Source organism: Buceros rhinoceros, unplaced genomic scaffold, assembly GCF_000710305.1.
Source record: "Buceros rhinoceros silvestris isolate BGI_N320 unplaced genomic scaffold, ASM71030v1 scaffold37084, whole genome shotgun sequence".
Classification (NCBI taxonomy): Eukaryota; Metazoa; Chordata; class Aves; order Bucerotiformes; family Bucerotidae; genus Buceros; species Buceros rhinoceros.
Genome location: NW_010409618.1, coordinates 1 through 12,167, shown reverse-complemented (window position 1 = coordinate 12,167; position 12,167 = coordinate 1). Strand labels below are relative to the sequence as shown.

General features: G+C 40.3%; 1 protein-coding gene across 1 annotated transcript in view; it reads right to left on the bottom strand.

The window, feature by feature from the left end:
• Window positions 1-6,964, bottom strand: part of LRP6 (low density lipoprotein receptor-related protein 6) — a gene marked incomplete at its 5' end in the record, with an annotated part of 47,254 nt that extends 40,290 nt beyond the window's left edge. The window contains 2 exons of the mRNA XM_010135288.1: window positions 5,844-6,015; window positions 6,543-6,964. Coding sequence (XP_010133590.1) covers window positions 5,844-6,015; window positions 6,543-6,964 — 594 coding nt within the window. The remainder of the gene's footprint in view (window positions 1-5,843; window positions 6,016-6,542) is intronic.
• Between the last annotated feature and the right edge of the window lie 5,203 nt (window positions 6,965-12,167).

The window sequence follows — 12,167 nt, the reverse complement described above, 5'->3', positions numbered from 1 at the left end:
GAAGCCAGCGCAAGCTTCTGCTTGAACATGTCTCCAATGTGGACAGCTGCCTCTGCCATGGACACTTCAGGCTCTCCTGAGTGTTAACAGAAGAGAACAGGTGCTTTTAGAGTAGGACTCATCCAATCTATTCTAAGCATTTAGAGTAAAGCAAGGCACACAAGAGAAGTGCTGATTTCTAACTTTTTCTATAAAGGCAACATAAGGCAACTTACTAGGCTGAAGGTATCTACATCTCATCAGATGAAAACCACCCACAGATTTCAGGGAGAAATGCAGATCTATGGCACAAGAACCGTTTTAAAACTGAATGCCAAAGTCTTCTGTAATAATCGCATAATTTTTAGGGCAGTAATTTCACTTCTTGGAATACTACCAAGCTTGGTAACCAGATCACAGGGTCAGGTTACTCTTGGGTAAGACTTCTATCTGTAGCTACCCAAAACCTTCCCTTAGTATCCTCTTTCTGTTGCGAGGTGCTGGGAACCTCTCCCAGCTCCATTAAGTATGACAGCCTATTGACAGCAGATCCCTCAGGACCTCTCTGAGAACTCATGAACACAAGTGGTTTGTAATGGGTATCTTAATAATCAAACTTTTCTCATTTCAGTTTTATTTAGATATTCTCAAGTTATCAAAAGCAATAAAAAGTTGACTTGGTAACGCTCCTGAATCGAAACTAGTACGGATGTTTTAAATATGTTTCTTTTTTACTTTCACATTAAAACACTTTGAACAGCCACCAAAAAATGACAATTCTGTAGCACCATGCTCAAAAGCCAAAGCAAAAAAGGAATTTAACTGGTTTTTTTTTTTTTAAATAATAACAAGCTTACAATGTCAGGAGGTCCTGGCTCAACACTTGCGGTCCACAGTTAAGAGGCCACCCAAATTTTCATATCCAGCTCTTTGACAGTCAAGAGACCTTGCTAGTATGTGGCCTGTGGCTGTCATTTGTTTGGTTTGTAATATAGTTTTCCTATCTTTGTCTGCATCATGAAATTCCAAATGGAATTTACACAAAGAGTAAACTAATTGTGGTGGGGTTTTTTGTTTTCGGGTTTTTTTAAAATAAGCCCTTACTCTACTACCAGTTTCAAAGATTTGTAGTTTTCCTGAATGCAAGCCTAGCAGGTGTTAAGAAACAGCTGGAAATTCCCTGAAAAAAGAAGCTTTAAATTTCTGAAACTGGAATGGAGTAGAGGGATCTATCCCTATCCTCTACAGCACATACGTGCTGTTCTTTGCTGAATGAAGTTCCCAAGTGACGCAGCTATCCAAACCAGATGGACAAAGTATTGTTGCCAAAATTAAACAGCAAAGCAACTGCAAATATTTGTTTTAACTACCTTACTTCTCATACCTGCAAAAGATTAATGCAAGTACACAAGAGCAGCTGTGTTCAAAAGCTAGGAATTCAATGGCTTCTGCTTCTCAATTTTCAAACCTGTGCTTCAAAGTACGGTGGATGGGGTAGGAGCAGTAATGAGGCTTACAAGTCATCAGCAGTTCGCAATACAAAGACTAATGCTATGAGACAAAACTCAGTCAGAAAATAAACAGTGAATGCTTAGAAAACAAAATTTCCTTATTAGGATGGCAGTAAAATTGAGGGAGTTGTCATCGGAGGAAAATGTAGCCCTGCAATTTCAGGATTAGAATATGAATTAGAGCATTCTCTAGATTCCAAGCTATTAGCTCCTAGGTCAAAGACAAAAAGGTCCTGTCTGTTCAAGATTTCTGTGCTCAAAAAGTCTTAGCAGCATCCGCTTTCTGTTGTCCGACAACGCTGGGTTCTGAAGACTTGTGTGTACTTATGCTGAGAAACAGCAGGACATAAGACTTTCCATATTAATCATGAGGATTAGAGACAGTAATGCCAGGCACAGCTAACAGATTTGGGAATGCAGAAACACTTCAAGTTAGAGCTGCACTCAGGAATCGCTAGATAATGCTTGGATCTGTATAGGAAGCAGAGTCCTTTCTTTAAACTCACCACTAGTAGGTGTAAGTGGGTGTCATCTCTGGCTCTGAGAATGGAAAATAGGAAAGAAGATGAATAAAGAAAAATTAAATAAAGACTGAAAAATTGTGAGAAATCAGCCATACCATAATTATTTCCTCTTAACGCACAGAGCCACACGTGCATGCAGCCATTTATAATTGCTTTACCAACACGCGCTTTGCTGACCATTTTAAATCTAACCTACGCCTTAAAACAGGTAGCGTACGTGCTCAGAAGACAAATACTCACTTGAGCAGGAAAACATAAGACCAATTCAACAGAGCAGATCATACATTTTTAACCTCAGAGCACAGCAGGAAAATGCTTTAAACCTGTAGCAAGTCAATGAGAAATCTTCCCTACTGGTACGCACAATAGCAGCCATCCATTTCAATAGAAGTTTATCAGCAACGAAACCTGACCGAGATAAATGACGAAGCTGTTGAGCCACAGCCTGCTTCTGCCTGCTGCAGGCTGCCAGATAAAATGGGAACAAAAGCTCCCTGCTGTACCCCCTACCAGTCTCCATTAACCCCTGCTGATGCTTTATTATCATCTGGGGGCTCCAGTACAGCATAGCATGAATCAGTGTGTAAAAAATAAATAATACAAGCTCATATGTGGCACAAACAAACCAGACACACAGCTTGCAAGAAACATTCATTCTGGTAGCGCTGCAATTAAATAATGGTTCTGATGAATTCTACATACTAGGAAAAGAGAAAGAAAAAAGCACAATGTATGTAAGACCATGTATGAAAAGCTGCTTAAAGGCAACAGCATGCAAGTACACAAATGTGTTTCTCCTGCTTTTACCCCTCTCCCAAATTTATACAAGCACATAAAAGCAAAGCGAGGAGCAGGCATATACTCTGATGTTTTCATATCCAATTTCAAGTTGCATCTTTTGATCCTGCCACATCCTAACCCTCTTTGTTACACCTCCTCCAGTGTCCATTCTCCAAATGTAAGTTTAAAACACCTACTGAAGGTCAAAGCATCTTGTACTAAACTGATACAAAAAATGGATGGGAAGGGCAAGGAAAGTGTTACAAATCTCCTCAGGATTCATGGTTGCCATAGGAGAGAAAGGCGGTGGGAGGAAAAGGGAAGACTTGAAATGTGAGGAATATTTTAGCTATCATAGATTTGGATAGTATTGTTGCAGACCGAGATTTCTGTAGCCTACAAAGTCAATTTCTCATGAAAGATTACAGAGAGGCCACACAAGATCTTTGCAGAAAATTCACTAAGATTCATCAGTAAAGGAACTCACCACTACATCCACATTACTGAGCACATTAGAAGCGAGAAAAGAAATAATAAATCTACTTCAGATGGAACCATTCTCTTGGAATCATCTTCATCCTATAGAGCCTTTCCGTGCTTTATTAATTACAGAAGCGGTACTGAACTCACAGTCTGAGCTATCACTACCAGAGGTCATCGATTTTCAACCCATTTTTGCCCTTCTGAAGAGCAGTTAACAAGAGCCGTATTACAGTTAAGGAAGAACATTATTTTTTTTTCCTAAAGCTTATGCAATAAGCTAACAGAATAAAGACTCCCCAAGCCTTCGAGGAATAGAATGTCCTCAACTCAGGAAAAGAGAGAGCCTGTGTGGGTTCAATCCAAAGGCCCACTCCCCCAGCCCATTATCCTGTCTCAGACAATAATCAGAACTTACATTTACAGAACAGCATTACAAAGCAAATACGTACTGAAACTTTTCAAGAAGACTCTCTCATTCTACAGCAATTTACAGTTCAGTGATTTGTGGTTCAGAAGGCAGTTCTGTTTTCTACTAAACTGCAGTGGAATTCCCTTCCACAGACTTACCCAGTCTTCCCAGTAACACATGTAAGCTTTTAACATCCACAACCACTTCCACATCTTGCCACATGTTGTTTGAAGAACCATCTGCTTTTGTTTCTTCTGCACCCATCACCTGCCAGTATTACTTATGAATGCCAATTTCTTCTATCAAAAAAGGTGTGTGTGGGGAAGTCCCGGTCACCTTATACATAATTTTCTTGATTTTATAGATCTCTGTCTCATAGCCCTAAATTAACATCCTCTGCAATTAGGAAGAAAAAAAACAAAAAAAAACCAACCCCAAACAAAAAAAACCCCACCAACCCAAACTCTCAAACAGAACTAAAATCCAAAAACACCAAAAGAAAAACTGTGGGAGAATTTATTCTCTGTTGTTTTAAAGGTTGTAGTCAGGCTTTTTCAAGATTTTCTGCACATGAACACGTTAACAAATGTTAACTTTTTACAAAAAGCAGCAGCAGTAAAATCATAACTCTAATACTTGGACCCTCATAGGAAAAAAAGAACTACTAATTCTGAAACCTTAAGATGATCAGTCTTCTCTGATGTCCTGCACATGATGTTACACGACAACGTGCAGCCAACTCATTCTGCTGGCTCACAATGATTTAAAAACTGCGAAATGGAAATTGTCCCAGCAGACTTTGTGCCAGATCAGATATATTCTGTCCTGCCACAGACATCGTAGTGTTGGCATAAACACTGTATCGTGTGTTCTAGTCAGTTTGACAGAATTGCAGCAGTGAGCTCATGCCTGATCTAGATGAAAATTTCTAACCACAAACTGATGCGGCACTGAACAGAATCATGATTAATGAATATGGAATTGTGGTCTGGGTAAGACTGAAGTACATGAAAAAAATCTCAGTGTTTCGGCAAGCATAAGAGTGCAGAACACTTAACTTTTCTTTTGCAAAACACATTCAAGTCTAAGACAGTACCAGGGCTGAAGTGATCAATCTCTTATAAATAAATCTCTCATCACAGCTATGACTCTTCCCCCCCCTCTTTTCTCACAGCTGGTATAGGTGAATTATAGACTATAAATCTTGTTTTAAGGACAAGTGACAACCTCCCTGAGGTTCTCACAGGGAGCGCTCCAAATCAACTCACCTTTCAGGACTCTAAAGGAAAACAGCCAGCTACGTGAACTTCCAACGCAAGGCTATGACTTGGCATTGACTGACTTCAGGTTATAAATAAACAAAACAATTTCATAAGGCTAGAGAAGATGTTGTGCCTGAAAATTATTTGCAATGGTAAGAAATCACTGAGGAAAACTGTAATTCTTCAAAAGAATATAACAAAAGTAGATGGTGCTACTATCCACCAGGTAGCGGACAAGTCTCCCACTTCCGGATAAAGTTCCGCCTCGGATAGCAAACTGAACAAATACAAAAAAAATACTGTTTTCTCAAAGACTGACAAAGAGACAATAAATGTAAAATTTGTTCCATAAACATTATATAAGAAAATAAACACCAGATTTTCAATATGAGAGAGAAGAAAAATGGCCTTTTTTTCTTCAATTAAAAGTTTCAGCAGAATATACCTGAAAGAAAGGAAAATCTATCCCCTCGCTGGAATCCTAATAAAACAAGGCAGATGCAAAGTACAGAGGATTTGTGGCAGTACAAATAATTACGTGTGATATTATATTTATTTCTTTCAAACATGTTCTACCAGCATCTAAGATGAGCAGTGCAAAGAATAGAAAGTAATTTTTTTTAACCTACAAACACGACTCCCAGTAGAAAGCTTTTCTCTGTGATGATCTAAGAAAATCCTTATTATACATTCTTAAAAATAGAGATCTACTACAAGGATAACATTTCCATTTTACACACAGAAAAATGAGGGAGGAATAGCGAGTAACCTGCCCAAAGACAAAGAAGAAACTGAATTGTTTCCTAGAGCAAAATTCAACCATTATTCCGTTGTCCTTTGGGCTATATGACAATTTGAACACCATGGAATTAAAAATGCAGGTGCAATTACAAACCTCTATTTTGTCAGTTTTGGCATCTCCCCAGTATATTTTGCCTTCTGCATAATCCAACGCCAATCCATTTGGCCAGCCAAGCGACGTATTCACCAGCACAATTCTGTCTGAGCCATCTAATGCTGCCCTTTCTATCTTTGGGATTTCTCCCCAGTCAGTCCAGTACATGTACCTGCAGAGGAAACAAAATCTTAGAACTCTTACTAACCCAAACTTCCAATATGCACATGTCGTCTTCTGGTCTACTGTTCCCTACCCCCAGACTGAACAGAGAGGAGTATGTTTCCAAGCCGAGTGTATTTCCTTACCTAGGTGAAGGTGCCCAAGCTTCAATGCTTCATGAAGCATCGACATGCAAACACACTGCTCCTCTACACAAAAAGCCTGTATCAATCTGCTCAGCAAGACAACGTAGCCAGTGCTATTAGCTAGAATAAAGAGACAGATCCACATAGTCCCCCAAAATATTTTTAAACAAGTGAATAAAACATGAAGAGATACACGATGACTACCCAGGTGGTCAAAATAGAGCAGTAGTCCCTGTGCCTCAGACCCTTAATTTTCAATCTATCCCAGTTATTTTCATTTTGAAGGCTCAGAAGCTTATCGTTGTGTCCCATTATCTGCATACAGGTAGACAGAAGTATCTTCCTTACATGACTAATATAAAAAAAAAAATGCTCACAAACAGCTCCTCACCCAACCATGGGATCCAGCACAATAGCTCTGGGTTCTTCCAGGTCTTCTGATATCAAGATTTTTCTCATGGTCCCATTAAGCCTTGTAACTTCAATACGGTCTGTGCCAGTGTCAGTCCAATACAGATTTCGGGCAACCCAGTCCACAGCGATGCCATCAGGATGTGCGATCTGTGCTGTGACAACAAACTGACTACCTGACCCATCAATGAACGAGCGGCGGATGGCCCTAACTTCATCATCGGTCCAATAGATGTATCCTTCCAGTGGATCAAAGTCAATGGCGATGGCATGACGGATGTCCTCCAGAGGCAAAACTATGTCTGTAAAATCTGGGGTGTCTAAGGAAATTCGCCTCAAATCTGTCCGGCGAGCTAGAAGCAGCAGCTCGGTGGCACCTACACAAAAAGGCAAAAAACACAGCTATCTTACAAACACTGTGCAGCAAGCCTGTAAACAGTGAACCCAAATCTGTACCATTTGGCACAAGCTAGTCTAGCTATCTTTCACAGGACCTAACCAAACTGATAGGCACTAGCAGAGAATTCCACCCAAAGGCTTCAAATGTGAGGTTATTCTCCAGAAGTAGTCAGATGTGTTTACAGAGAAAAATCAGTGGTCATTTCCCTGTCCAAAATGTATTACGCTGGACATGTTTTCTATCCCTACCATCCTCTCCAAAGGTACTGAAACAGGTACTATTTCAGTAGCAGTGACTATGCTCTATTTTATGCAAATCAACATATGGCCTACAGTCTCTTAGATGAAAAATGAATTATATCATAATTTACTGACTGCTGCTATTAGCGCAGGGGACAAACAAGCTGCAGGTTTCAACAACACCCTTAGAAGAGGAAAGAATGTTAACACAGAATGTCACAACTAAACTTCCTTTGAGAAACTCCCGTCAGAGGAATCAGATCCGGTAACTGACAACTGCCCAGCAACCAGGAGAAGCAGGAGAGCCGTCAGCTTCTCTTGTACTTGTTCAGAACAAGCTTATTGAAGACATGAAGATAAATAACAGTGTGTCTTATAAAGTCATTTTGAGCTGAAGCGTACAAAATCCTTGCTGGCTTTTAGGTCGGAAGTCAGAATCACAATAAATAACCAAGATCAGCCTGCACTGAAAAAGATGTTTCCACACAGGGCAACACAAGCTGTTTAATGCTGCACGTTCTGGGCATCTGATCGATGACAGATGTACTTATTGTCTACTGTAATTCATTCTCATTTCGTTTTCTAGTCTATGTCACTAAATTTCAATGTAATGAAGGAGAAACAACTGCACACCCCATTCCAGTTAAATTGGCTTATCAATTTGGAGTCTCGGGGAGATAAGAGCAGCTCAAGCCTCGGGGAAGCCTGAGCTAAGGTGAAAAATGTGTGCATCCTAAATGGAGGGAAAGTGTTTTGCAATAGCTCTCCTGAAACAGTGAGAACAAAGGGTTTGGCAGGTGTGCGGACACAAGGGGTGTGGGGGGGTTGGGGGCGAGTGGAGAGGGAGGGGAAGGTTTAGGAAAATAAATGCATCAACACCACAGTGAGAAAGAGCCATCAGCAAGCCATAGTCTGTCCATGTCTTGATCTTACAAAGCTATAAATACAAGGGCTTAAAGACTGAAAGAGAAATAACTAAAGCAAGTAGGTTGCTGAGGAAAAAAGAATTTCAGTGTTTGATGCCAAATTTCTCTTCTAAAAGGTCAGTAATTGTTGCTGGTGCTATATTAAGCCTCACTGCATGCCAAACTTTGGAGAGATACCAAAGCAGCCATTGCTTCGTTAACACATTAAAAATATCTAAGACATTGTCACAGCGCTGCAAAAAACAGCACCTTTCAACTGAAGCTGAAATTAGTATTACAAGTATTCCTGATTGGTTGTCCAGAACGGATTAAGACCAGCTTTGGAATCCTCTGTCCTAAAACACCTTGTATTCAGAAACACACGTACACACTACTCAGTTGTTCTTCTGGTGAATGCCTCTTACACATTAATTACTATCAGGAAGGGGGAATCTGTAATTACATGTCTATGCACCCTTCAAAATAATGCAAAGCATGTGATACAGTAAATGGAAAACAGGCATGTTAGTAAGATTTCTTCATAACTTCAGAAGCAAATAATCTTGTCACAGAACTCTGTATGTGTATCTATTTGCTGCTACTACGTATAACAAAATATTCAGCATCAAGATCCAAATATTTAGCTGCATTATGTTCATATAAAGTATTAATACAAAACTAATGCCACCAATTTGGGTTCAAGTAAGAAAGAAGCCCCAGTACTTACTTTCTAACTTCACAGTCATTTATCCAACTTACCTTTTAAACAAAACTATGAAAATCGTATTTAAAAAAATAATACCTTTTATGCATTATCTAGTAAAACTAAAGTTGAGCAAATGCACTAACCTCAGATTTCTAAACAATTAGAAAGATATATATAGACTACCATATAAAGAAAAAGTGTAAGGCAATTTGAAAATAATTTGTGTGCTCTGGCTGAAGTTGATAGTCATTCTGCAGAACCAGTGCCAGATCCCCAGACAGACTCAGCTGGGTACAACCACACCTTTGCTGAAACTGATCCTTAAAATTCACCAAATGACCTTCCAGTTCTTTTCGAAGACCACCCATTTCAACAGCTTCAGTATCCCGCTTTTGGGTTGAAATACTGTTGTTCAGCCATATAACCCACCCAGCCGAAGCTTTAATGCAGCGTCGGGAAGTGACTGGCTTTCAGCTAACCCACGTTGCACTGTGGATCCCTGAGCTGAGAATTTCACGGCTTTTATCCGGGGACTTGGCTAACATTCCAGCTCCCAATCAAACATCACCACCTACTCCTCCAATCAAGCAATAAAAAGTTTAAAGCTTACTTTAGAACTATTACCCACTCATTACCACTCAAACCAACACCTCAGCTGCTTAGTTACATCACCGGTCAATTCTGTTCAGGAAAAAGAAACTAAGTAGCAGAGAAGCATCTCACCTCGACACAGGCTGAGGGAAAGATCCCTCTGAACATCTTGAGACTTGTCCTGACAACAGCAAAAGTAGCAAACGCAAGAGCTGGGCACATTCATGGACTGATCCCACTAACGCTTTGATAGCAGTCAAGGAAAAAGGTGGTCTCAAAACTGAAAAAAAAACCAACTTGCTTTTGTGGCATACATTAGTCATACAGAGTTTACCTGGCTAGGCACCCACCACCACCCCGTCAGAAGACTGCTCAAGGTACTCGAGGTTGCCACAACATAACAGAATCAATCGATTTTGTTCACTTCTATTCCAAAGACTAGTTACGATGCAAAAGCTAAAATGTGACAGCAGGATCCAGCCTTCTTCACTCTGTCTCTCCAAGAAAAATCCTGCCTGTACTGATGAGCATGATGGAAAACATTATAGGTATGGAGTCATATTTCCAAAAAAGAGTGAAAAAGCAGGAAAAAACAATACGGGTTGCATGCCAGCATAAATTGAAAAGAAGAAAAAAAAAGTTATCAGCACTTACTAGGAGACTGGTATGAGCAATGAATGCATAAAACATCTCAAACCTCCACCGGCTCAAACACTTTCCAAAAAATGCACTGAGGCTGCAAACCAGAGCTCTAACCTCAGCATACGTATTATGCAGACCTGAGGCACCTTTAGACACGCTGGACTGTACATACAAGGATGAAGAGCCCTAGAGAAACACGCAGGGTACTTAGAGCAGAGTTTACTAGCCACACTGCTGTCTTCTCTCCATCTAGTGGCACTCTCTACTGCACCCTACACAAGCATGGCTGTAGATGCAAGTGCACCTCGAACACAGCGCTGCGATTGAGGGCACAGACCACCCAGCATGCTCATAGCCTTCAAACCACAGGGCACAGAGTGCCCATGCCACCACCTGCAGACAGAGGAAGCATACGGCTGTCCCACTCTAGCCAGGTCCTTCTGCCTACCCACCATGCCGGTCTCCCACACAGTCCTAAGCGATTCTGCAACCCGTAATTTATTTTTAAAAACCCCTCCCAAATTATTCAAATTGGGATCAAACTTAAGATTCTTTCCTGCAGTGCCTCAAGTCATGGGTATTCAGGAGAGTTAGCAATTTTTCTAAAATCAAGTCCCTTAAGATGTCTAAATATGGACAGAAAAGCTTTACTCCAGTCTCTTATTTTTTGAGAGCTTTAGCCTACTTTTATTAAGCACTCTGAAAGCCGGGATTACAAGCTCATGGATGGTGCATTACATTAGTCCTGGAACTAATACTTTCCTCAAAAAGTCACTATCAAAATAGTTTAAATCCATGTGCTTGCTGAAGTCAAGGCAGGGGTGGGGGTTGGCGGGGGGGGTGTGTGAACAGAGAACGCATTCAGATACATGCAATTGCACAGCTTTTACGTCCAGTGTCTAATGCCCTGCTAACCTTTAAAATTAATTAAATCTTCTCAGTGATACACAGGCCTCAGTTATTCGTAAGTTATCAAACTGTAAAAAACCATCAGTGATTGCTGAGGCTAGTACAGCCACACAGACGCATGTTCAGGAACTCACACACACAAAGGGCTAGACCTAGGACATACATAATGCATCCTCTGTATCTGAGAAATCAAGATTATTAATACATCTTCAATAGCATTACCACCAACATTTCACCAAAATATTTCTTTCCTAAGTGTCTTTTCTGAGTCGTAAAGTCACTGTTGTCAGACAGCCCCTGATACTGTAATACAAGATTTTTTCATCCTGACAAGCTCAACCTTAAAATTACAAAGGTAAAAGGACTTTGCATCTGAAATTAATCATAGATTTTTTTCTTTCTTGTAAAAGAAATTAAATAATGAGGGTGTTAAATTAACATCTTGATCTGTGCAGCCAAATGAGGATTCTGGCTATTCTTGACAAAGCAAATAACCTACTGGGCAGCCCTAAATTGCAAGTGCAAGTGCAAATTTCTGATTACTGCCCCCAGGCCCACAAAAGAAATAGGATTTGAACATCCATGGGCAAAATAAAGAGTCTTTTCCCTGGAAGAGAACTTCATGGCCAAAGCAAGGCTTTTTCTTCATGAGGGAATGCCCATCTTCTTGCTATGAGCTGAAGTCACCATTGGTTTTCTCAGTACAAACCACACATCTGTACCAGTAGTATCAAATGTGGGAAGTAAGTAAAAATCACTACAGGTAAAGTAAGGAGCTGAGCAGATGGACAGAGAGATCTTCGAGCACTAGTAAGAATGCAACTCCAATGACCAACTCATAAGACAAACCTAAATTTTCTTATAGGAACAACTATCAAACTGGTGTTTTAAACGTAGCACTGCCAAACTCAGAACAGCAGTGCTTGTAACACTGGAAAAGAGAAATCCCAGTACATCCTGCAAAAGAGGACAATAAATGACCAAGAATATGACAATGGTAGGCAAAAGCTCGCTGGTAGAAGTTCCTTAGATTAGACTCTGCTTTAGACGTTACTGACCGATAAACAGCTGGCCATGAAAACTGCTTATTCTGTCTCTTTTTTCTTTGAGGGATAGGGATTTTCAAACTTTCGTCTGGGCAATGGGGGAGCTTAGAGCTTGCTACAAGCTCACAACTCAGTTATTCCAGTGTTTTGTTTTGCAAAGGGAACAG